This window comes from Amblyraja radiata, chromosome 5 (assembly GCF_010909765.2).
Source record: "Amblyraja radiata isolate CabotCenter1 chromosome 5, sAmbRad1.1.pri, whole genome shotgun sequence".
Classification (NCBI taxonomy): Eukaryota; Metazoa; Chordata; class Chondrichthyes; order Rajiformes; family Rajidae; genus Amblyraja; species Amblyraja radiata.
Genome location: NC_045960.1, coordinates 111,581,217 through 111,608,095, shown reverse-complemented (window position 1 = coordinate 111,608,095; position 26,879 = coordinate 111,581,217). Strand labels below are relative to the sequence as shown.

The window sequence follows — 26,879 nt, the reverse complement described above, 5'->3', positions numbered from 1 at the left end:
AAGTATAGCTTTTCCTCTGTTCCTGAGTTCAAGTTTCAGTTGGGTCCTCGTGCTGTGCCAATCTATCCCTTCAGATAGTTAATGAATGGAGCCCAAATTTTATGGAAAAGATCTTGTTTGTCCATTAAGACAAGTCTAATTCTTTCTAAGTATAGGGTCTCCGACATTTCCGTAATCCACATTTTAATTGTGGGGGTTGTAGGGCCTTTCCAAAATTTTAATATTAATTTTTTCCCGGTTATTATACTGTAGTTGAGGAAATTTCTTTGGTTTGTTGTGAGTGTTAAGCTTTGTTCTGATATTCCAAGTATTATTAATTTTGTGTCTGGGTCCAGTTTTGTATTAATAACTTCTGAAGTTATTTCAAAAATATCAGTCCAGAAATGTTTAAGTTTTATACAGTTTGCAAACGTATGTGTTAAATTAGCCTCTAGATGTAGACATTTATCACAAATAGGAGAGATTTGTGGGAAGATTCTATTTATTTTTATTTTAGAGTAGTGTAGTCTATGTAAGACCTTGAATTGTATTAAAGTATGTCTGGCATTTAATGAACATTGATGTATTTGTTGTAAACTTTCGTCCCACATATCTTTCGTGATAGGGTGACCTATTTCATTTTCCCATTTGTATCTATATGGTTCGGTCTGTGGTACCTCGTTATTTAGTAGGGTGTTATAAATATAAGCTATTAGTTTTTCAGTATTAGGATGCTTGTTCAGACATTCATCAAGAATTTCTGATTCCCTATTCCTGTAGACTTGTGTATTAGATTTAACATAATCTCTAATTTGTAGATATCTGAAGAAATTATTTGAGTGCAGTCCATAATTCTGTTGTAACTCTTGAAATGAAAGAAAAGTACCTTTCCCATAAAGATGTCCTATATTTTTGATTCCATAATTTTTCCATTGTGTGAAACCTTTGTCCATAAAGGATGATTTGAATAAAGGAATATTTACAATGGGAAGGCAGAGTGGTATATTATTCAATTTTAAATCTTTTTTTATTTGTTTCCAAATTCGTATTCCACTATGTATTATGGGGTTTTCTTTATAGGTTTTTTTGTGCAGTTTTGTGGGGGCAAATATGATCGGTCCAATTTCAAAAGGTAGACAGTCTTCCTTTTCCATCATTAGCCAATCTGGTTGTTGATCCATTTCTTCCAGCCAGAAATTCATGTTTTTAATATGGACTGCCCAAAAATAAAATAAGAAATTTGGCAAAGCCAAACCTCCATTTATCTTTGATTTACATAAATGTTTTTTACTTATTCTATGATTCTTATAATCCCAGACAAAACTTGTAACAATGGAATCGACTTTTTTGAAAAAAGTTTTTGGGATATATATCGGAATTAATTGAAGTAGGTACAGCAGTTGCGGTAAAAAAATCATTTTTATAGCATTAATTCTCCCAAGTATAGAAATGGGGAGTGTTTTCCAGTATTGAATATTCTTATGTAGTTTATTCAGTAAGGGTGGGAAATTTAGTTTAAATAAAGAGGTATATGTCTTAGTTACATAGATTCCTAAGTATTTAAATTTATCTTTAACTATTTTAAAAGGGGATTGTTGTATTGTATGTAAATTGAATTTTGTTATTGGCATGATTTCGCTTTTATTCCAATTAATTCTATATCCAGAGGAAGAAAGATTCTAAGGGGAGTAAGAGGCAACCGTGGCTGACAAGGGAAGTTAGGGATGGAATAAAACTAAACGAAAAGGTTTATAACAGAGTAGCGTGAAGCCAGAGGATTGGGAAACTTTCGAAAGACAACAGAAGGTAACAAAAAGGGCAATATGGGGTGAAAAGATGAAGTACGAGGGTAAGCTGGCCAAGAATATAAAGAAGGACAGTAAAAGCTTCTTTAGGTATGTTAAGAGAAAAAGATTAGTAAAGACAAATGTGGGTCCCTTGAAGGCAGACATGGGTGAAATTATTATGGGCAACAAGGAAATGGCAGAGTTGAACAGGTACTTTGGTTCTGTCTTCACTAAGGAAGACACAAACAATCTCCCAGATGTACTGGAGGACAGAGGATCTAGGGAGACAGAGGAACTGAAAGAAATTTGCATTAGGCGAGAAATAGTATTGGGTAGACTGATGGAACTAAAGGCTGATAAATCCCCAAGGCCTGATGATCTGCATCACAGGGTACTAAAGGAGGTGGCTCTACAAATATTGGACGCATTGGTGATCATTTTCCAATGTTCTATAGATTCAGGATCAGTTCCTGTGGATTGGAGGGTAGCTAATGTTATCCCACTTTTCAAGAAAGGAGCGAGAGAGAAAACGGGGAATTACAGACCAGTTAGCCTGACTTCGGTGGTGGGAAAGATGCTGGAGTCAATTATTAAAGAGGTAATAATGGGGTATTTGGTTAGCAGTAAAATGATTAGTCCAAGTCAACATAGATTTATGAAAGAGAAATCATGCTTGACTAATCTTCTGGAATATTTTGAGGATGTGACAAGTAAAATGGATGAAGGAGAGCCAGTGGATGTAGTGTATCTGGACTTTCAGAAAGCCTTTGATAAGGTCCCACACAGGAGATTAGTGGGCAAAATTAGAGCACATGGTATTGGTGGTAGGGTATTGACATGGATAGAGGATTAGTTGGCAGACAGGAAGCAAAGAGTAGGAATAAACGGGTCCCTGTCAGAATGGCAGGCAGTGGCGAGTGGAGTGCCGCAAGGCTCGGTGCTGGGGCCTGCAACTATTTACAATATATATTAATGATTTAGATGATGGAATTAAAAGTAACACTAAGCAAATTTGCAGATGACACAAGCTGGGTGGCAGTGTGAACTGTGAAGAGGATGCTAGGAGGTTGCAGGGTGACTTGGACAGGTTGAGTGAGTGGGCAGATGCATGGCAGATGCAGTATAATGTAGATAAATGTGAGGTTATCCACTTTGCGGCAAGAACAAGGAGGCAGATTATTATCTCAATGGTGTCAGATTAGGAAAAGGGAAGTGCAATGAGACCTGGGTGTCCTTGTACACCAGTCACTGAAAGTAAACATGCAGGTACAGCAGGCAGTGAAGAAAGCTAATGGCATGTAGGCCTTCATAACAAGAAAATTTGAGTACAGGAGTAAAGAGGTCCTTCTGCAGTTGTATAGGGCCCTGGTGATACCACATCTGGAGTACTGTGTACAGTTTTGGTCTCCTAATTTGAGGAAGGATATCCTTGCTATTGAGGCAGTGCAGCGTAGGTTCACGAGGTGAATCCCCGGTTAATGGCAGGACTGCCATATGAGGAAAGATTGGAAACACTGGGCTTGAATTCACTGGAAATTAGAAGGATGAGTGGTGATCTTATAGAAACATATACAATTATAAAAGGACTGGACAAGCTAGATGCAGGAAAAATGTTCCCAATGTTGAGGGAGTCCAGACCAGGGGCCACAGTCTAAGAATAAAGGGGAGGCCATTTTAAACTGAGATGAGAAAAAACATTTTCACCCAGAGAGTTGTGAATTTGTGGAATTCTCTGCCACAGAAGGCAGTGGAGGCCAAATTACTGGATGAATTTAAAAGTGAGTTAGATAGAGCTCTTGGGGCTAGCAGAATCAAGGGGTATGGGGAGAAGGCAGGCACGGGTTACTGATTGTGGATGATCAGCCATGATCACAATGAATGGCGGTGCTGGCTCGAAAGGCCAAATGGCCTCCTGCTGCACCTATTTTCTATGCATTTATGCCAATTAAACTTTCCTCCTCTCACCATAAAGCTCACCATAGAGACATTTCCACACCAGGAAAAAGGTTCTGACTATCTTCCCGATCTATGCTTCTCATAATTTGAATAAACCCTCAACCTCTGACGTTTCAGAGATACAAATTCTATACTGTTCTATGTATTAAAGATATAGGTCATGCAAAGAAATTATTTATAATCACTTAAAACTTATTTTTCTGAATAATAATAATATACAATTGTGTTTATGCACGATTTTATAGGTACATCCTTGTCATTTTCCATTTGGCGCGACTGCCACAGAAATTGCCTTTAACATGCTCTTATCATGATCTCCTGTGGCCTTCGCCATAACGTAACAATTAGTTGTAGGAAGGAACTGCAGATGCTGGTTTACACCGAAGATAGACACAAAATTATAGCCATGACATATAAGAGCTCTATCTAACTCTCTTTTAAATCTTACATATAAGATTGTTAAGGGCTTGGACACACTAGAGGCAGGAAACATGTTCCCGATGTTGGGGGAGTCCAGAAGCAGGGGCCACAGTTTAAGAATAAGGGGTAAGCCATTTAGAACGGAGACGAGGAAACACTTTTTCTCACAGAGAGTGGTGAGTCTGTGTAATTCTCTGCCCCAGAGGGCGGTGGAGGCAGGTTCTCTGGATGCTTTCAAGAGAGAGCTAGATAGGGCTCTTAAAAATAGCGGAGTCAGGGGATATGTGGAGAAGGCAGGAACGGGGTATTGATTGGGGATGATCAGCCATGATCACATTGAATGGCGGTGCTGGCACGAAGGGCCGAATGGCCTACTCCTGCACCCATTTTCTATTGTCTATTGTCTATAAATTGCTGGAGTATCTGAACATCACCGCCTAGACCTACCTGATCTCCCGGTTAGTAAACACTTTTACTCCCCATCCCATTCCCACACTGACCTTTCTGTCGTGGGCCTCCTCCATTGTCAGGGTGAGGCCCAATGCAAATTTGAGGAGCGCATTTCATATTTCACTTGAGCGGTTTACACCCCAGATTTCCCACTTTCTCCGTCCCTCCCCCATTTTAAGATAGACACAAAAAGCTGGAGTAACTCAGCGGAGGCAGGCAGCATCTCTGGAGAGAAGGAACAGGTGGTCTCGACCCAAAACGTCACCCATTCCTTCTATCCAGAGATGCTGCCTGTCCCGCTGAGTTACTCCAGCTTTTTATGTCTATCTTCGGTTTAAACCAGCATCTGCATTCATTCTTATGCACCTCCACCATCCTAATTCTCTGACTAGTTTCACTGTCCTCCTGATTAAATATTACTGTTTGTAAGCCTCGTTGTCTCCTTACCCTCAGCTAACCTTTAGAAGGATGAGAGGGTATCTCATTGAAACTTATAAGTGTTAAGGGTTTAGACATGCTAGAGGCAGGAAACATGTTCCCGATGCTGGAGGAGTCCAGAACCGGGGGCCACAGTTTAAGAATAAGGAGTAAGCCATTTAGAACGGAGACGAGGAAACACTTTTTCGCACAAAGAGTGGTGAGTCTGTGGAATTCTCTGCCCCAGAGGGCGGTGGAGGCATGTTCTCTGGATGCTTTCAAGAGAGCTAGATTGGGCTCATAAAAATAGCGGTCAGGGGATATGGGGAGAAGGCAGGAACGGGGTATTGATTGGGGATGATCAGCCATGATCACATTGAATGGCGGTGCTAGCTCGAAGGGCCAAATGGCCTACTCCTGCACCTATTGTCTATTGTCTATTGTCCGCAGATACTACCCGACCCACTGAGTTCCTCCAGCACTTAGTGTTCTGCTTCAAACTACCCAGAAACTGGAAGACCCAGTTTTTTGGCCTGCAAACAGATCGCGTTTAACGCTAACTCCCATTTAGGTTCTTTCATTAATAATGCAAAATTGCCAAAACTGTGCTGAGGTGACAAGCACCCAGAAACAAAGTGCTAAAATGGGACGTGCACAATTCCTGCTGGAATTTGGCATGGCAAACATTGCGGTACTGTGCTGCCCTGTTATGCTATGAGGAGTCCTGAGATAGTGGCCATGAATATTTCTCAGTAAAATATCATCAATCGCTGTCTAAAAAAGAGCGCTGTCTAAAAAATTCACACGGGCTGGTGAAGGAAACAATGTGTGTGTGTGTGTGTTCCACTCTGACAGTCGCCGTTTCCAGTTGCCGGTTTTTCACGCGACTGCCGGCAGTCTGCTGAAAAACCGCCCAAGTGGGACAGGCCCATAACTGTCAGATTAGCCTGATGGTTTAAAAAACAGCCCTCAACCCTTTTGTGTACAAGAGATTTAAAGCATTGTTTTCAACAATTCAACCCAAAAAAATTCACTTGCGAGCGAGCGCACAAGATAAAATCTGGAGAAATATTTGAACTATTTCTGTCATGGGAAGAACAGCAGCTTCTCTGGCTCCCACGCTGCCGAGAGCCAAAGAGAAGCAACACACACACACACAATCTCCAAACTTATACACTTGAATGATTCCAACACACATTTTATAACTAGGATGGGGGAGGGACAGAGAGAAGGAAAGCAAGAGTAGTTCTCCGACTAGGTACACAAAATTGCTGGGGAAACTCAGCGGGTGCAGCAGCATCTATGGAGCGAAGGAAATAGGCGACGTTTCGGGCCGAAACCCTTCTTCAGACTGATGGGGGGTGGGGGGGGGAGAAGGAAGGAAAAGGGGAGGAGGAGGAGGAGCCCGAGGGCGGGCGGATGGGAGGGTGGGAGGAGACAGCTAGAGGGTTAAGGAAGGGGAGGAGACAGCAAGGGCTAGCAAAATTGGGAGAATTCAATGCTAATGCCATCCGGACGCAAGGTCCCCAGACGGAATATGAGGTGCTGTTCCTCCAATTTCCGCTGTTGCTCACTCTGGCAATGGAGGAGACCCAGGACAGAGAGGTCGGATTGGGAATGGGAGGGGGAGTTGAAGTGCTGAGCCACCGGGAGTTCAGGTAGGTTATTGCGGACTGAGCGGAGGTGTTCGGCGAAACGATCGCCCAACCTACGCTTAGTCTCCCCGATGTAAATCAGCTGACATCTAGAGCAGCGGATGCAGTAGATAGGTTGGAGGAGATACAGGTGAACCTTTGTCGCACCTGGAACGACTGCTTGGTCCTTGAATGGAGTCGAGGGGGGAGGTGAAGGGACAGGTGTTGCATTTCTCCGACTAGTTCCACTGTCCTGATTAAATGTTACTGATTGGATTCCGTGTTGTCACCATCCCCTCAGTTAACAATGAACCATTCCACATTTCATTATCATCACCCGCTTTGATCTGTCATTTTCACCCTTCTCCCTCTCTGGACTCCCTCTCAATAGACAATAAACAATAGGTGCAGGGGTAGGCCATTTGGCCCTTCGAGCCAGCACCGCCATTCAATGTGATCATGGCCGATCATCCCCAATCAGTACCCCGTTCCTGCCTTCTCCCCATATCCCCTGACTCCGCTATTTTTAAGAGCCCTATCTAGCTCTCTCTTGAAAACATCCAGAGAACCTGCCTCCACCGTCCTCTGAGGCAGAAAATTCCACAGACTCACCACGCTCTGTGAGAAAAATTGTTTCCTCGGCTCCGTTCTAAATGGCTTACTCCTTATTCTTAAACTGTGGCCCCTGGTTCTGGATTCCCCCAACATCGGGAACATGTTTCCTGCCTCTAGCGTGTCCAAGCCCTTAACAATCTTATATGTTTCAATGAGATACCTTCTAAACTCCAGATTGTACAAGCCCCTGACTCTCAATCTGAAGAAGGGTCTCGACCCAAAACGTCACCCATTCCTTCTCTCCAGAGATGCTGCCTGTCCCGCTGAGTCTCTCCAGCATTTTGTGTCTATCTTTGGTGAAAGCCAACATCTGCAGTTCCTTCCCACACATTTTATAAATTTACCTTGAGAATTATCAGGAATAAAGATACCCCAAATCACAACCAGATTTGGGAACAGGCTGCTATCATTATGGACCATTTCCAAAAAATAACGGCCATGTTGTTGACATGATCTTTATTTCGCTTGGGCAGTTTACATCCCAGCAGTATGAACATTGACTTCTCTAATTTCAGAGAGTCCTTGCTTTCTCCCTCCTTCCCCTCCTCTTCCCAGCTCTCCCACAGCCCACTGTCTCCACCTCTTCCTTTCTACTTCCCGCCCCTCCCCCACCCCCACATCAGTCTGAAGCAAAGATCCTACAGCGAGCAAGATGGTCCACTCGACGAAAAAGACGTAGTACGGTCATGGGCAGATTCATGTGTAATTTTCGGCCCCATTTCCGTAACCGGCTTCCGTCTCCGCACCAAAGATCCCATAGGATAACTAGTGCGGAGACGGAAGCCAGTTACGGAAACATCCTCGTAAAAATAAAAGTTATTTGGTAAAAATCTTCTCCTCGTTTTCAGAATTTAAATTTATTAACACAAACTGTTCCCCCGCAACGTTGATTACACTGCGAGTCGGGTCGGGTCGGGTCAGGTCGGGTTACTGAAATGGATGAAAAAAAGGTCCACGTTCCTCTCCGTTGCGTACTACACGTCAGCCCATTGCATTTAGCAGGAGTGGTCTATAGGATCTCTGATCTGAAGAAGGGCCTCGACCCGAAACGTCACCTATTCCTTCATTCCATAGATGCTGCCTCACCCGCTGAGTTTATCCTGAAATTTTGTCTACCTTTTACTAAGCTCACAGTTGTATTTAAACTGGAACTTTATTCAAATATTAGTTAATTTAGAGAGAGCATTGAATCAGGCCCTTCAGCCCACCGAGGCCACAATGACTATCGATCACCCATTCTATGTTACTCAATTTGTCGTCCACTCCCTACACATTAGTGGCATTTTGTTTTTAACAAATGCCAATGAACGTACATATCCAAACCTACAATCTGGGAAATGGGAAGAAACCTGACCACTCGGAGAAAACTCATGTGGTCATAGAGAGGACGTGCAAATTCCATCCAAAGTCAGGATCAAACCCAGATTTAGTTTAGTTTAAAGATACAGCTCGGAAACAGGCCCTTCTGCCCACTGAGTCCGCACCGACCAGCGATCCCCGCACACTAACACTATCCGACACACACTAGTGACAATTTACAATTATACCATGCCAATTAGTCTACAGACCTGCACGTCTTTGGAGTGTGGGAGGAAACTGAAGATCCCGGTGAAAACCCACGCAGGTCACGAGGAGAACGTAAAAACTCCGTACAGACAGCAACCTGCAGTCAGGATGGAAGCCGAGTCTCCGGCGCTGTAAGGCAGCAACTCTACCGCTGTGCCACTGTGCCACCAGTCTCTGGCACTGTGAGCTCTACCAGCTGCCCTTTTTGTTATGTTATTTAATATAATATATTTTATTTTTAAAGCTTCTTTTAATGCCACAATCTAAACTGAAAAGATACTAAACTTTATGACAACCTGTCTAGCAGCACATACCAATGTCAAGGCTAGAATGCTTCGAGTTACGTCATGTTGTGACTACAGCCCTTACAATGACCTTTTAAATATCTATCTATCTATCTATCTAAAGTTGTCAGCCCGATCACTGTCCCAAGACGTTACAATAATATACTATTTCCACCAGCCACCGAGAACATCTCTATTGTTACAAGCAGATCCAAGGTCATATATTCACGAACGGCTTTTCTGAAGGGTTTAGGTTTGTCCTTCAATGTGATTATGATACATCCTGCCAGACCTACTGTTTCAAGGCAAAAATAATAATTGAAAAATATCGTGAATCTATTTTTACTTTCAGACTTTGGAGATGCAGTGCAGAACCAGGCCGAGTCCGCTCCGACCTGCCATAACCCTGTGCACTTACTTACACTATCCTACACAGGATCATTTACACTTTTACTGAAGCCAATTAACCTACAAACCTGTACGTCATTGGTGTGTGGGAGGAAACCGGAGCTCACGGTAGAAAAACCCATGCGGCCACGGGGAGAACGTGCAAACTCCGTACAGGCAACGCCCGTAGTCAGGATGGAATCCGGGTCTCTGGCGCTGCAAGGCAGCAACTCCACTGCTGTGTTACTGTGCCGCTCCCTATTGACTTTCACATTTTTGTTAAGTATATTTCAAGGACCACATTAAATGAAATTAAACAAACACTGCTGAAATTTTATGGAATAAAATGCGTGTGGCCACACGACACCTTCCTGACCACTCGTTAATGCATAAAATTCACAGCAACGTGCGAGCAAGTTGATAAATGATAGGAGCAGAATCAGGCCATTCAGCCCATCAAGTCTACTCCGCCATTCAATCATGGCTGATCTATCTCTCCCTCTCAACCCCATTCTGCTGCCAGCTCCCCAAAACCCCTGACACTTATACTAATCAAGAATCTATCCATCTCTGCCTTAAAAATATCCATGGGCCTCCACAGCCTTCTGTGGCAATGAATTCCACAGATTCTACACATTCACCACCCTCTGACGAACAAGGAAACCCAGACTGAGAACAAGAGAGTGACTTAAAAAACATTCATGGTTTACACAGAAATAAATGGCAACTCAGGGTTTATTTTTTTATAGATAGTCCAAGAACTTATGCTTACCAAGTCTCTGTGCAGAACCCAATTTGTGTGTAGATAATGAATTCCATCAAGTATTTGATAAAGCAGTGATTTAACCATTCCCCGAGGCAACTGCACAGCTTTTTTATTTGCTTTCGAGGCACGATGGAACTTGATAATGTGCTATTGAGAAAGCAAAACAAAAGTGACAAGGTGTTTAATCCCAATATCCACAACATACATTTTACTTAAGGGCCTGTCCTACTTACTCAACTTTTTGGGCGACTGCAGGGATGACAGTGGAACAAAAATGGCTGGTGTTTCTAGGAATAGAAACATAGAAAATAGGTGCAGGAGTAGGAGTAGGCTATTCGGCCCTTCGAGCCTGCACCGCCATTCAATATGATCATGGCTGATCATCCAACTCAGTATCCTGTACCTGCCTTCTCTCCATACCCCCTGATCCCTTTAGCCACAAGGGTCACATCTAACTCCCTCTTAAATATAGCCAATGAACTGGCCTCAACTACCTTCTGCGGGAGAGAATTCCACAGATTCACCACTCTCTGTGTGAAAAAGGTTTTCCTCATCTCGGTCCTAAAAGTGTTTTCCCCTTTATCCTTAAACTGTGACCCCTTGTTCTGAATAACACAGAAGGTGCAGGATCAGTTCATTCCTAGGAGGAAGAAAGATTCCAAGGGGAGAAAGGGATGACCATGGCTGACAAGGGACGTCAGGGACAGTATAAAAATTAACGCGAAGAAGTACAACGTAGCAAAGATGAGCGGGAAGCAAGAGGATTGGGTAATGTTTAAAGAACAACAGAAGATAACCAAAAAGGCAATACGGGGAGAAAAGATGAGGTACGAAGGTAAGCTAGCCAAGAATATAAAGCAGGATAGTAAAAGCTTCTTTAGGTTTGTGAAGAGGAAAAAAATAGTCAAGACCAAAGTTGGACCCTTGAAGACCGAAAAAGGTGAATTTATTATGGGGAACAAGGAAATGGCAGGTGAGTTGAACAGGTACTTTGGATCTGTCTTCACTAAGGAGGACACAAACAATCTTCCTGATATAGTAGTGGCCAGAGGATCTGGGGTGACGGAGGAACTGAAGGAAATCCACATTAGGCAGGAAATGGTGTTGGATAGACTGATGGGACTGAAGGCTGATAAATCCCAGGTCTGCATCCCAGGGTACTTAAGAAAGTGGCTCTAGAAATCGTGGATGCATTGGTGATAATTTTCCAATGTTTTATAGACTCAGGATCAGTTCCTGTGGATTGGAGGGTAGCTAATGTTATCCCACTTTTTAAGAAAGGCGGAAGAGAGAAAGGGAATTATGAACCAGTTAGCCTGACATCGGTGGTGGGGAAGTTGCTGGAGTCAATTATAAAAGATGAGATAGCCGAACATTTGGATAGCTGTAACAGGATCAGTCCGAGTCAGCATGGACTTACGAAGGGGAAATCATGCTTGACTAATCTTCTGGAATTATTTTAAGATGTAACTAGGAAAATGTACAAGGGAGAGCCAGTGGATGTAGTGTACCTGGACTTTCAGAAAGCATTTGATAAGGTCCCACATAGGAGGTTAGTGGGCAAAATGAGGGCACATGGTATTGGGGGTAGAGTGCTGACATGGATAGAGAAGTGGTTGGCAGACAGGAAACAAAGAGTAGGGATTAACGGGTCCCTTTCAGAATGGCAGGCAGTGCCTAGTGGTGTACCACGAGGCTCGGTGCTGGGACCACAGCTATTTACAATATACATCAATGATTTGGATGAAGGGATTCAAAGTAACATTAGCAAATTTGCAGATGACACAAAGCTGGGTGGCAGTGTGAACTGTGAGGAGGATGCTATGAGAATGCAGGGTGACTTGGACAGGTTGGGGAGTGGGCAGATGCATGGCAGATGAAGTTTAATGTGGATAAATGTGAGGTTATCCACTTTGGTAGCAAAAACAGGAAGGCAGATTACTATCTAAATGGCGTCAAGTTGGGAAAAGAGGAAGTACAACGGGATCTGGGGGTCCTTGTACATCAGTCTATGAAAGTAAGCATGCACGTACAGCAGGCAGTGAAGAAAGCGAATGGCATGTTGGCCTTTATAACAAGAGGAATCGAATATAGGAGCAAAGAGGTCCTTCTGCAGTTTTACAGAGCCCTAGTGAGACCACACCTGGAATATTGTGTGCAGTTTTGGTCCCCTAATTTGAGGAAGGACATTCTTGCTATTGAGGGAATGCAGCATAGGTTTACAAGTTTAATTCCCGGGATGGCGGGACTGTCATATGCTGAGAGAATGGAGCAGCTGGGCTTGTACACTTTGGAGTTTAGAAGGATGAGAGGCGATCTCATTGAAACATATAAGATCGTTAAGGATTTGGACACACTAGAGGCAGGAAACATGTTCCCGATGTTGGGGGAGTAAAGAACCAGGGGCCACAGTTTAAGAATAAAGAGTAAGCCATTTAGAACGGAGACAAGGAAACACTTTTTCACACAGAGAGTCAAGAGTCTGTGGAATTCTCTGCCTCAGAGGGCAGTGGAGGCCGGTTCTCTGGTTGCTTTCAAGAGAGAGCTAGATAGGGCTCTTAAAAATAGCGGAGTCAGGGGATATGGGGAGAAGGCAGGAACGGGGTACTGATTGTGGATGATCAGCCATGATCACATTGAATGGCTGACTCAAAGGGCCAAATGGCCTGCTCCTATTGTCTATTGCCGGCACCCGTCATAGGTTGCCGAAAATTTTCAACATCTTGAAAATTCAGTGGCGACCAGAAAGACGCTACGACTCTTTGTGTGACTAGGAGACGACTCACGACCATACAGGGGACACCCCGGCCGACATGTCGCGGGGTGAAGACTGAATGGTCGTGAGTAGTCGCCTAAAGAGTCGTACCTTGTTCTTGTCACCGCTGGATTTTCAACATTTTCCACGACCTGTAACGACCTATGACGGGTGCCAGCAGTCGCTGAGAAAGTGGCGTATGTGGGACAGGCCCTTTATGAGCAATGAAAATTAAAAAAGCTGCAGATGTTTTAAATCTGAAATAAACTAAAAACAGAAAATGTTGGAAGTGCTCATCAGTCAAACATCTGAAAGGTTAAGCTCTGTTTCTCTTCCCCACGGATGCTGCCTGGCCTGCTGAATGTTTCCACCATTTTCCGTTGTTACTGTCTGTGAGTAATTGAACAGTACTTCATTGTTCAATTGTAAATAAATGCACAAATGCCTTGCATTCTGTGATGCATTCATTAAAATTCCCCATTACAAAAGTTTCTATTATACACTTTAGTTCTACACAAGCAGAAATATTAACAACGGAACAAAAGGAAATGTTCCACATCTGATGCAGAAAACAGCATTTTCTCAGCATAGCGAGCGAACATCGACACAGATGATCATTGCTGAAAATAGGTATTATTGTTCGGTTTAAGTTACAACATACGATTCAATTTTAAGAATTCTACTTCCATGGTCGCATTTCTTCTCTCAGATTAACTTAAATAATTCCGAACCACTTTATCAAAAAAAAGCATGATATTCGACATCATTGCTGACTCATATTGTCTTAAAAAAATATACCTAAATGTGAGTGCGTGTGAATAGGTGACCCGAAACGTCACCTATTTCCTTCGCTCCATAGATGCTGCCTCACCCACAGCATTTTTGTCTACCTCAGATTCCCATTAAACCTTTCCCCCCTCATCTTAAACTTATGTCGTATGGTTCTCAATTCCTCTACTCTGGGCATCTGCGCCTTCCTCCCTCGCAACATGGACCCGTTACAATTCGCATACCGTCCGAACAGATCCACGGACGATGCGGTCTCCCAGGTTTTGCACCGCTCTCTCTCATCTTGATAGCCAGAAGGGGGGCTACGTGAGGATGCTGTTCATAGACTACAGTTCAGCCTTCAACACGATAGTCCCCACCAGACTGGCCGAGAGGCTACTGGAATTAGGGCTCAACACCTCCCTGTGTGCCTGGGCCCTGGACTTTCTCACCGCTAGGCCCCAGGTAGTCAAGATGGGAGGGAATACATCAAAGTCCCTCACCCTGAGCACAGGATCGCCCCAGGGTTTCGTCCTCAGCCCCCTACTGTACTCCCTGTACACACATGACTGTGTGGCTAGGTTCAGCTCCAACTCGATAATCAAGTTTGCTGATGACACTGTGGTGGTGGGCCTGATCTCCGATAATGATGAGAAGGCCTACGGAGAGGAGGTGGCTGATCTGGCACTCTAGTGTCAGGACAACAGCCTCCTCTTGAACATCAAAAAAACTAAGGAGCTGATCGTGGACTTTAGGAGGGCACATCATCCGAGGACGTACACACCATTGAGGATAAATGGGGATACTGTGGATAGGGTGAGCTGTTTTAAATATCTGGGAGTCCACATCTCTGAGGATATGACATGGACATCACACGCTGCAGCACTCGTGAGTAAGGCAAGGCAACGCCTTTACCGCCTCAGGCAATTGAGGAAATTCAGAGTGCCTCCGAGGATCCTCCAGTGCTTCTTAAGATTTCTAATTCATTCTGTTAAAGGCTTGACCTTGTCCCTGCCTCCATCCTTCAACTGTGTACACAACAAGCACTTACACCAAGCACGTACAACAAGCAGACCGAGTCATGGAAATGTGTGCACATCCCTGGAGTAGGTGGCACCCAAAATATTTAAAGGCATTTAAAATCCTTAAAGGCTTTACATAGAAACATAGAAACATAGAAATTAGGTGCAGGAGTAGGCCATTCAGCCCTTCGAGCCTGCACCGCCATTCGATATGATCATGGCTGATCATCCAACTCAGTATCCCATCCCTGCCTTCTCTCCATACCCCCTGATCCCTTTAGCCACAAATCTAACTCCCTCTTAAATATAGCCAATGAACTGGCCTCAACTACCTTCTGTGGCAGAGAATTCCACAGATTCAGCACTCTCTGTGTGAAAAATGTTTTTCTCATCTCGGTCCTAAAGGATTTCCCCTTTATCCTTAAACTGTGACCCCTTGTTCTGGACTTCCCCAACATCGGGAACAATCTTCCTGCATCTAGCCTGTCCAACCCCTTAAGAATTTTGTACGTTTCTATAAGATCCCCCCTCAATCTTCTAAATTCTAGCGAGTACAAGCCGAGTACAGTCTTTCTTCATATGAAAGTCCTGCCATCCCAGGAATCAGTCTGGTGAACCTTCTCTGTACTCCCTCTATGACGGATGCCGGCAGTCACCGAAAAGGTCGCGCAAGTGGGACAGGCCCTTAAGAGTTCACAAATGGTATTCAATCCCACTTCTGCTGACACCAACTTCTATCAAATCAATCTGTATTCTTTACTTGAATAAAAACAGCTCAGGTTTACCAATCGGTCTGAAGAAGGGTTTCGGGCCGAAACATCACCTATTTCCTTCGCTCCATAGATGCTGCTGCACCCGCTGAGTTTCTCCAGCATTTTTGTCTACCTCAGGTTTACCAAACCTTTCTTTCTAATGTACATCCGTACACATGAGGTTATGCTCGTGAATCTTGTGCGAGATCGACACAAAATGCTGGAATAGAGCTGTCTCTTTTGCCCATTATCATTTCCATAATAAAAAAAGTTGGAAACATTCAACAGAATCAATCAACACGTGTGCAAGAGTCAGAGCAAGCAAGTGCGGGCTCGGCGATCGTTTCGCTGAACACCTCCGCTCAGTCCGTCTTAACCTACCTGATCTCCAGGTCGCTCAGCACATCAACTCCCCCTCCCATTCCCAATCTGACCTGGGTCTCCTCCATTGTCAGAGTGAGGCCCAGCACAAATTGGAGGAACAGCAACTCATATTTCGCTTGGGTAGTTTACACCCCAGCAGTATGAACATTGACTTCTCTAACTTCAGATAGCCCTTGCTTTCCCCCTCTCTCCATCCCTCTCCCCTTCCCAGTTCTCCCACCAGTCTTACTGTCTCCGCCTACATTCTATCTTTGTCCCGCCCCCTCCCCTGACATCAGTCTGAAGAAGGGTCTCTCCAGAGATGCTGCCTCACCCGCTGTTACTCCAGCATTTTGTGTCTACTAACATTTGTGGAATCCAGGTTAATAACCCCGTGACCACCCTTCTTCTAACCCATTATGGGCCTTTCTGATGTAGACAAAAGTGCTGGAGAAACTCAGCGGGTGCAGCAGCATTTATAGAGTGAAGGAAATAGGCAATGTTTTGGGCTGAAACCCTTCTTCAGACTGATGGAGGGTGGGGGGGCGGGGAGAAGAAAGGAAAAAGGAAGAGGAGGAGCCCGAGGGCTGAGGGACAGCTGAGAAGGGGAGGAGACAACTAGGGCTACCGGAAATTGGAGAAGTCAATGTTCAGGCCACCGGGGTGTAAACTGCCCAAGCGGAATATGAGGTGCTGCTCCTCCAATTTCCGGTGTAGAGCTCACTCTGGCCATGGAGGAGGCCCAGGACAGAGAGGTCGGATTCGGAATGGGAGGGGGAGTTGAAGTGCTGAGCCACCGGGAGGTCAGGTTGGTTAATGCGGACCGAGCGGAGGTGTTGGACGAAACGATCGCCAAGCCTACGCTTGGTCTCACCGATGTAGATCTAGAGGCGATGTAGATCAGCTGACATCTAGAGTGACATCCAGATATCTAGTTTGTCTACCTTCGATTTTCCAGCATCTGCAGTTCCTTCTTAAACACATGGGCCTTTCTGATGAAGGGATTAGTCACTCACCACTTGAGAGTCAACATCTGACCTGTCCCTGCAGCTACAATGTTTATGACGCTGGTCCCGTTAAGTTTCTGGTCAATGGTGACCGAAGATACTAGAGGATCCTCTAGTATCTTTGGTGGTGACACGCCTTGCCCTGAGGGTGTTTATGACATGGAAACCAGGGCTGCCAACATTGGGTGAGAGTTGGGAGTGAGAAATTGTGAGAGACCAAGCCCGAGGGAGCATAGAAACCGGGGGGGGGGGGGGGGGGGGGGGGGGGGGGGGGGGGTGGGGAGGGGGGTGGGTGTGAGGAGGGTGTCCCCCTCCCATTGGAATTGTGCAATATGGTGCATACTGCAGCGAGTCTTTTAACTTACACTTGAATACAATATATACGCTTTAAATTGGATTGTTTTTATATTTAAATTTCTTTATTATTGTTATGTCTGTATTCTTTCTTTATGTGCTGCATGGCAAGAAGCATTTCACTACACCTAGGTGTATGTGACCAATAAAATAATCTTTGAACCTTTGAACCTTTGATTGGAGCGTTTTTGAAAGGGGGGAGGCTGTGCGATCACTGATCACTGGCCTTGGGGGTACCCGATGAGGGAGTGGAGCAACCGAGTGGGGAGAGGGTGTGGAAGAAGGGTGTCCTCCCTCCAAGGGTAGGAACTTTTTGAAATTTGATGTATTAAAATCATGTTTTAATGCACTGTAGAAGTATGATTTCAATGTTTTTTGTATGAAGTATTTTTAAGAGGTGACTTTTTAAGGGGTAACTTTATCCACACAAAGGGTGATGGGTGTATGGAACAAGCTGCCAGAGGAGGTAGTTGAGGCAGGGACCATCCCAACATTTAAGAAAAAGTTAGACTGATACATGGATAGGACAGGTTTGCAGGTATGGACCAAAAGCAGGTGGCGTAGCTGGGACATGTTGGCGGGTGTGGGCAAGTTGCACCGAAGGGCCTGTTTTCACACTGTATCACTCTATGACTACATTATACCTCCACCATGCATGAATGCTTCAAAATCAAGTGATCGAGTTTTATTGCCATATACTCAAGCATAGATACATAGAAAATAGGTGCAGGAATAGGCCATCGGCCCTTCGAGCCAGCACTGCCATTCAATATGATCATGGCTATTCATCTAAAATCAGTACCTCTTTCCTGTTTTTTCCCCATATCCCTTGATGTCGTTAGCCCCAAGAACTAAATCTAACTCTCTCTTGAAAACATCCAGTGAATTGGCCTGCACTGCATTCTGTGGCAGAGAATTCCACAGATTCACAACTCTCTGCGTGAAGAAAGTTTGTCCTCCATCTCAGTCCTAACTGGCCCCCCCCTTTATTCTTAAACTGTGACCCATGGTTCTGAACGCCCCCAACATCGGGAACATTTTTCCTGCAGTTACAGTAAGTGAAAATCTAGCAGGCAAGCAGGATGCTTTCTCCAACCACCCCCATTTGCCACTATCTTCCACCGTTTCTACCCAGTGCTTGGTACTTACTTCCAGCAGCCACTGGTTGTCCTCCAGGATGCACTCTCTCCCCCTCTATCTCTCCCCTCCATCTCTCTTTCCCCTCTCTCTCTCCTCTCACCTCTCACCCCTCTCTCTCCCGTCTCACCACAGAGCGTGAGAAATTTCTGATCAGCGTGAGGGCGTGAGAGTTTGCTTGAGGGCGTGATTCTCACGCTCAAAGCGTGGGAGTTGGCAGCCCTGTGGAAACTGACAATGCTGTTCAATGTCATGATCTTCAAAGCTAAGGGATTATCTTGCAAGACGCACACAAAACACAAAGTGCTGGAAGAACTCAGCGGGTCAGGCAGCATCGGTGGAGTGAATGGACAGACAATATTTCGGGTCAGGTCCCTTCTTCAGGCTCAAACTCTTCTATCCAGCATCTGCAGGTTCTTGTGTCTCCATCTTGCTCGACTTGGTCATTGTCTTAGCTTTATGTTGAACAAATACTGCTCAGTTCTGAGTAGCCCAAGCCTAAAAGCTGAGGCTACAGTCAGGAAAGCCAGGATCTTATTAAATAATAGAGCAAGCTTGACGTACGAAGCAGCCTGTTTATATTTAGCTGAAAGACACAATGTGGAACTAGGCCCTTCGGCCCATCGCATCCACACTGACCAACGATCACCGATACACAAGTTGTGTCCAACACACGAGGGACAATTTACAATTTTACCAAAGCCAATTAACCTACAAACCCTGTACGTCTTTGGAATGTGGGAGGGAACCGAAGCACCTGGAGAAAACCCACGCAGGTCACAGGGAGAACGTACAAACTCTGTAAAGACAGCATCTGTAATCAGGATCGAACCCAGGATTCTGGTGCTGTAAGGCTGCAACTCTACCACTGTGCCACCCCACACAACATATGTTCTGTGGAGGAAAGAACTGTAGATGCTGGTTTAAATCAAAGATAACACTAAAAGCTGGAGTAAAGGGCCTGTCCCACTTACGTGTCCTTGGCAACGCGTGGTCGCGTTGAGGCGCACGTGCATTGTGTGGCCGCGCGGGGCCAGTCCCACTGAGAAGCGCGGAGGGGTATGTAGTTGTGCGCAACATCGCGCGGGGCTCCAAAATATTTGTAGTGAACAAAATCTTCGTGCGCCAACGGCCTGTCGCGTAACTGACGGCCAAAGTGGGCCAATCCCAAGACCCTCGGGCGACACAACGTCTCACCTCCAACAGCAGCAGAAGCAGGCAAACGATCGCCGAATTCGGCCTGGGGCTCACGGCCGTTGCAGTCCTGATCCGCCCCCACTTCTACTCCCAGAGCGGGGCCAAGAAAATTGAAGATAGACACAAAATGCAGGAGTAACTCAGCGGGACCAGCAGCATCTCTGGAGAGAAGCAATGGATGACGTTTCGGGTCAAGACCCTTCTTTTCAGACTGAAGAAGAGTCTCCACACGAAACGGTACCCATTGCTTCTCTCCAGAGATGCTGCCGGTTCCGCTGAGTTACATGTGTCCATCTTCAAATGACGTCACGCGCTCCAGACGGCTGTGCGTACGCATGGAATCGCGCCCGACCTTCGCAGGACCATCGCGACTCAACGCGACCACAAGGTCGCGTAATTTGCATGCCAAGGACACGTAAGTGGGACAGACCCTTAACTCAGCAGGACAGGCAGCACCTCTGGAGAGAAGGAATGGATGACATTTTGGGTCGAGACCCTTAAGACAGTATGTTCTGTGACCATATGTTCTGTGGATCTTTCTACTTGGAAACAAGGGGCACTTCTTTCTCTAAGGAGTTACAAGTGGATGCATTCATCAGCTAATATTCCCATTTCAAGTGCTTAAGATTCTAGCGACAGAGTCCTTACCCATAAATCGTGCTCGGCGTAATCAAACAGGAGCCATACTTTTCTGTCGCTGTGTGAAAGAAATACCTTCTGCAAGGCAATCACGTTCGGGTGCTTCAACTCTCGCAGCAACTGGGAGGAAAGAAATTGAAATAATTTTAGATAATTGGTAAAGGTGCAGCGGTACACTTAGACAGACAACAATAAATCAGCCGTACATCTTACATTATACCTGAAAAATAATCTGTCAACACACAACAATAGACAATAGACAATAGGTACAGGAGTAGGCTATTTGGCCCTTCGAGCCAGCACTGCCATTCAATGTGATCATGGCTGATCAATCCACAATCAGTACCCCGTTCCTGTCTTCTCCCCATATCCCCTGACTCCGGTTTTTAAGAGCCCTATCTAGCTCTCTCTTGAAAGCATCCAGAGAACCGGCCTCCACCGCCCTCTGAGGCAGAGAATTCCACAGACTCACCACTCTCTGTGAGAAAAAGTGTTTCCTCGTCTCCGTTCTAAATGGCTTACTCCTTATTCTTAAACTGTGGCCCCTGGTTCTGGACTCCCCCAACATCGGGAACATGTTTCCTGCCTCTGGCGTGTCCAAACCCTTAAGAATCTTAACAACTCTAGCGTGTCCAAACCCTTAACAACCATCCTACCACACCCAGAGAGCAATGCTGAACTACCATCGACCTCATTGGTGTCCCTTGGACTATCCTTGATCGGACTTTACCTTGCACTAAATTAAGGGTTCCCAACCTGGGGTAAATTTACCGCCAGGGGGTACATTTTGCCAACCCAGGGGGTAAATTTATTGATTCTGGACTTGTACATGTTTTTTCTCATTGACTGACTGTTTCTTCTGAATCTTCTGAATTTGTAGTCGGCAGGGCAGTACTCTGCATATCGCCAACTTGGATGTGTTGTGCATACTAACGTGCTGTTAGTGCCCCCTTAAAACTGACTAGTGAAGGTGATTTGATTATATTGTTGTCTAGTTTATTCCATTCCCTTAAGGTCTGGTATACCTGTACCAGTATCTGTTCATCATTAGTTGTAAAGCGATGTAAAGCGATGTAAAGCGCCTTGAGTATTAGAAAGGCGCTATATAAATCCCATCCATTATTTATTATTATTAGTTGTTCATAAATAAGTGAAATAACATTGTTATGCGCTATTAATGTAGCCTGGGGTAAACGGGATGAAAAAGGTTGGGAACCCCTGCACTAAACGTTATTCCCTTATCACGTATCCATACCTAATTTGAGGAAGGACATTCTTGCTATTGAGGGAGTGCAGCGAAGGTTTACAAGGTTTATAATTCCCGGGATGGCGGGACTGTCATATGCTGAGAGAATGGAGCAGCTGGGCTTGTACACTATGGAGTTTAGAAGGATGAGAGGGGAAGTTATTGAAACATATAAGATTATTAAGGGTTTGGACACGCTAGAGGCAGGAAACATGTTCCCGATGTTGGGGGGAGTCCAGAACCAGGGGCCACACACAGTTTAAGAATAAGGGGTAAGCCATTTAGAACGGACACGTGGAAACACTTTTTCTCACAGAGAGTGGTGAGTCTGTGGAATTCTCTGCCTCAGAGGGGGTGGAGGCAGGTTCTCTGGATGCTTTCAAGAGAGAGCTAGATAGGGCTCTTAAAAATAGCGGAGTCAGGGGATATGGGGAGAAGGCAGGAACGGGGTACTGATTGGGGATGATCAGCCATGATCACATTGAGTGGTGGTGCTGGCTCGAAGGGCCAAATGGCCTACTCCTGCACCTATTGTCTATTGTCTATTATCTATTGTCTATAGTCATACACTGTAAATGGCTCGGTTGTAATCATGTATTGTCTTTCCGCTGACTGGTTAGCACGCAACAAAAGCTTTTCACTGTACCTCGGGATACGTGACAATAAACTGAACTGAACATTTCATGCCTTAAACCAATTTTATCTCCAGTTCTTCGTGTTTACTGAGCTCTATGTTCACATGTCCTTCTCCATGGATTGTCACCTTGTCGTGGTGGAGAAGCTTGTGCGGTCCTGAGGTCCTGAGAGCGATGCCGTCTGGAGCGATGTTCCTGGTAGGACCACCCATAGCGGTAAGGTCGAGGGGGAGGTCTCTGACAAAGAGCAATCCAACCAAGGCCTCCACGGTGGAACAGGCGGAGGATGATGGCTGACCTTAGTGAAGCGTCACAACGGCTGGGAAAGCGGATGAAGGCAGCAGCAGAAAAGGGTCTCCGGTCGTGTTGGACTCCATGCCACTGGTTCCTGACCCAGATCTGTCAAGGACCATGGGGTGGCTGTCTGTGCACCAGTCTCCCCACGTTAAACAAAGTCATGCACAGGGGTCCTCCATGAGAGTCACGAGTGACCACCAATGATGACATATCTGTTGTGCTGCACCAAGTAAGAATTTCATTGTTCCATTTCGGACAAATGACAATAAAACACTCTTAACTCTTGAGTCAGATAGTTGTAGATAAATCTGTATTCTTTGACATGCACACAGCAAAATCAAGCCTCAGGGGGTTACAACCAACAAGGCATGGAACTGTATTATACAGTGTATATTAAATCAAAAGTTAATTTTTGAATAAGAATCGTAGAATCAACTTTGAACTGTTTGGCTGACTGAAAAAGCGCTCATTGTGAAGCACTCTAAGTGAAGGCGGCTCTCGACCCGAAACATCGCCTATTCCTTCGCTCCTGGATGCTGCGTCACCCGCTGAGTTTCTCCAGCATTTTTGGCTACCATTGAAATCTACTGTGATGCCTCCTGATTAGACCCCAGGACTGTGCTCTTGGTGAAAGGGCATGATCGTACTGAGGCGCGTGCAAGAAAGATTTCAGAGTGGAGAGTGGGGAAGGGTAATGAGCCTGTCCCACTTAGGCGATTTTTCAGGCATCTCTCCACATTCCACACCTGAAAAACCAGCGACTGGAATGGCGACTGCCAGAGTGGAATATGTGATGTGTCGGGTCGAGACCCTTCTTCAGACTGAGAGTCCTGGGGAAAATAAATGAGAGATATAGACGGCGCCCAGGAGCGTAAAAGACGGCAAAAAGTTGTAAACACTGCCCAGTCCATCATCGGCTCTGACCTCCCCACCATCAAGGGGATCTATCGCAGTGGTTGCCTCAAAAAGGCTGGCAGCATCATCAAAGACCCATGCCATCTTGGCCACACACTCATGTCCCTGCTACCTTCAGGTAGAAGGTACAGGAGCCTGAAATCTGCAACATCCAGATTCAGGAATACCTACTTCCCCACAGCCATCAGGCTATTAAACTCAACTCAAACAAAACTCTGATCGTTAAATAGCCCATTGCACTTTATCTGTTTATTTATGTGTGGTATATATATATATATATATATATAAAATCATTGGTATATGGACACACTGATCTGTTCTGTATTTATTTATGCCTACTATATTCTGTTGTGCTGAAGCAAAGCAAGAATTTCATTGTCCTATCTGGTGCACATGACAATAAACTCTCTTGAATCTTGAATGTAGAGAGATAAAAAACAAATGAATGAAAGACATGCAAAAAAGTAATGATGATAAAGGAAGCAGGTCATTGTTAGCCGTGGTCTCGGTAAAAACGAGTTACAGACAATGGGACTCAATAAGACAACTTTGAAGCTGGTACAATCAGCTTCCCATCAGAACTGCCCCATCCATCGACTACTTTAAGTCGAGACTTAAAACTCATTGTTACTCTCAAGCCTTTCTTGAGGTCCTCTGAGTGAGGGATATATGTATGTATTTATGTATGTACCACCAATGTAAAGCATTTTGGCCAACAAGAGTTGTTTTTTAAATGTGCTATATAAATAAAAGTGACTTAACTTGACAAGTTGGGTGGGGGAGGGGTGGAGAGAGAGGGGTTGCAAGGGTTACTTGAAGTTAGAGAAATCAATATTCATACCGCCGGGTTGTAAGCTGCCCACTACATCACTGATATAATGCAGCATGGAATCTACACAATTCAACCGATTGATATAGGATGACATTATGCATGCCAGCTTCTTCAGTGATCACATTGCTGCATGTACAAACCAGAGAGGGTTGCATCATTTTACAATTGCATCATATTACAATTGCATCATATTTAACCGTACCAGATACACATTTTGTTGTTTCTTGCTACGGTTCGAGACGTATTTCAGATTTTCACGTCACAGTGAGAGCACATGCACCAGTCCAAGCTGCAAATAACGACGCATCGTGAAATACCCTTTCCATGACTGTATTCCCATCTAAGTAAAGCTCTATTGTGGCAGTCTCGTATAACGTGCGTGGTAAAGTGAAACCATGCATGGAAACCAGAGAGTAAGCGATCGTCTCTGGAGGAATACCAACTGGAGATAATTCAGCAGCATGCGATATTCCAGATAAGGAATGATGACAGATCAAAAGACCGCTGACATGTCAGCATTTACGGCTAAGATTCAAGCATTTTACCTGCACGAGCTATATGGCATAAATAGGAAGTGTAACTTCTCTGCACTACAAGGAACACATGACATTGCTTTCCTTCTAAGTAGGGTGGCAGAAGTTGCCGGCATTGTAGATTCTGCTTCATTCATACACTGCCAGAAGCAGAGGTCCAAACACGCACCAATGTTGTTGGTGAATTGGGCCTGGCCAAGCTGGCCATCCGCGAGTCAAGGTGCCAGTTGGTGGAGGGCTCTACCCGAGCCGGCTGCCTGCCCCTTTTTCGGGGTTACGTCCGTGCCCGGGTGGGGTTAAAATGGGAATACGCCCTGTCCACGGGCACCCTGAGGGAGTTCCGGGACCGCTGGGCTCCGCAGGGTGTTGAATGCATCCTCAATAAGGATTGTAACATAGCTGTATAGTAGTTTATGATGGATATATGTTTGTATTGTATTATGGTGGTGGGTTCTGGCTTGTTTTATTGTAGTGTAAATATTATTTTTTAATAATTGTGTACATTTTTTGATTAAAAAAAAAATGTTGTTGAGAATTGAACACAAATTAACCAAGTCCCAAACACGTGCACATCAATGAAACGTATAATTCAATTTGTGCCTCTCCGTCACAACGGCCTTTCAATCAATTAACGCACAAGAAACTGCAGATATGAGCAAAACGCAAAGCGTAGCAGGTCAGGTGGTATCTGGGCAGGCGATGTTTCACTCGGGATCCGCCCTCAGACTTAATTAACCCGTCAAAGCCAGCAAGATAGAATCATACCTTCTTGAACACATACATGGGGAATTATAATCCTAAGAAAGAGATTTAAATCCCACGGAAATTAATAGCTTAAATATTACAAACACAAATTCAAAGCTAAGTTGAAAAGTTCAGAATGGCAGGCAGTGGCGAGTGGAGTGCCGCAAGGCTCGGTGTTGGGGCCGCAACTGTTTACCATATATATTAATGATTTGGAAGAGGGAATTAGGAGCAACACTAACAAGTTAGCGGATGACACAAAGCTGGGTGGCAGTGTGAACTGTGAAGAGGATGTTAGGAGGTTGCAGGGTGACCTGGACAGGTTGAGTGAGTGGGCAGATGAGTGGCAGATGCAGTATAATATAGATAAATGTGAGGTTATCCACTTTGGCGGCAAAAACAAGGGGGCAGATTATTATCTCAATGGCTGACGAGCCCCATCTGCCCGAGACTCGTGGGGGCGGGAGCGTCTACCTTCCCGTGCAGGTCTATAGCACCTGCCCACTGCCCACTGCCCAGGTACAATAGACAATAGACAACAGGTGCAGGAATAGGCCATTCGGCCCTTCGAGCCAGCACCGCCATTCAATGGCTGATCATTCCCAATCAGTACCCCGTTCCTGCCTTCTCCCCATATCCCCTGACTCCACTGTCTTCAAGAGCCCTATCTAGCTCTCTCTTGAAAGTATCCAGATAACCTGCCTCCACTGCCCTCTGAGGCAGAGACACTTGTCCCACCTTCCCATATCTCTATAAACCTGTCTAAACCTGGCTTTGGAGTGTGGGAGGAAACCGGAGCACCCGGAGATAAGCCACGCAGGTCACGGGAAGAAGGTACTGACAGCGCCCAGAGTCAGGATGGAACCCGGGTCTCTGGCGCTGTGAGGCAGCAACTCTACCGCTGCGCCACCGTGCCGCCCTTGTTACAGATTAAGATACACTTTTTCACTTATGCCTGTAACTCTCTAGCGGCTGCTGCATGCTGACGTGTCACCCATGCTTACAATTTAAAGAAACATTTCATTGTTTTATTTTGAATCCTTAACCACCTTGGTGTGGTTTGCATATGACATGTGTATCTCTCTGTATCTCTGTACATCTTTGCATTTGCAGTCTCAAAGGTCACCTTGATGATGTGTACATTTTGCCCTCACCGAAGTATTATGCTCCAATCCATGGACTACACACACTTGTACAATTCTCTATCTTGTGATGAGTGATAAATGTAAACCATATAACGCAGCCTCCCTTTGCCTCAACTTTTCAATGACTTTTAAACGTGGCATCTTTGTGGGCCTGTCCCACTTAGGTGTTTATTAGCCGGTGGTCGCCGCGGTGAATGGTCGTCAGTCGTCTCCTCAGTCGCCCAAAGAGTCGTAGCGTCTTTCTGGTCGCCGCTGGATTTTCAACATGTTCAAAAAT

General features: G+C 45.1%; 1 protein-coding gene across 3 annotated transcripts in view; it reads right to left on the bottom strand.

The window, feature by feature from the left end:
• The window catches only part of cdk19 (cyclin dependent kinase 19), a 243,388-nt gene that overhangs the window by 151,175 nt on the left and 65,334 nt on the right, over nucleotides 1-26,879 (bottom strand). For 2 of the 3 annotated variants that reach the window (XM_033021999.1, XM_033021998.1), the window contains exons 3-4: nucleotides 20,265-20,375; nucleotides 10,268-10,408 (exon numbers count right to left, since the gene is read on the bottom strand). In XM_033021999.1, coding sequence (XP_032877890.1) covers nucleotides 10,268-10,408; nucleotides 20,265-20,375 — 252 coding nt within the window. The remainder of the gene's footprint in view (nucleotides 1-10,267; nucleotides 10,409-20,264; nucleotides 20,376-26,879) is intronic. The other variant, XM_033022000.1, reaches the window with a different exon arrangement.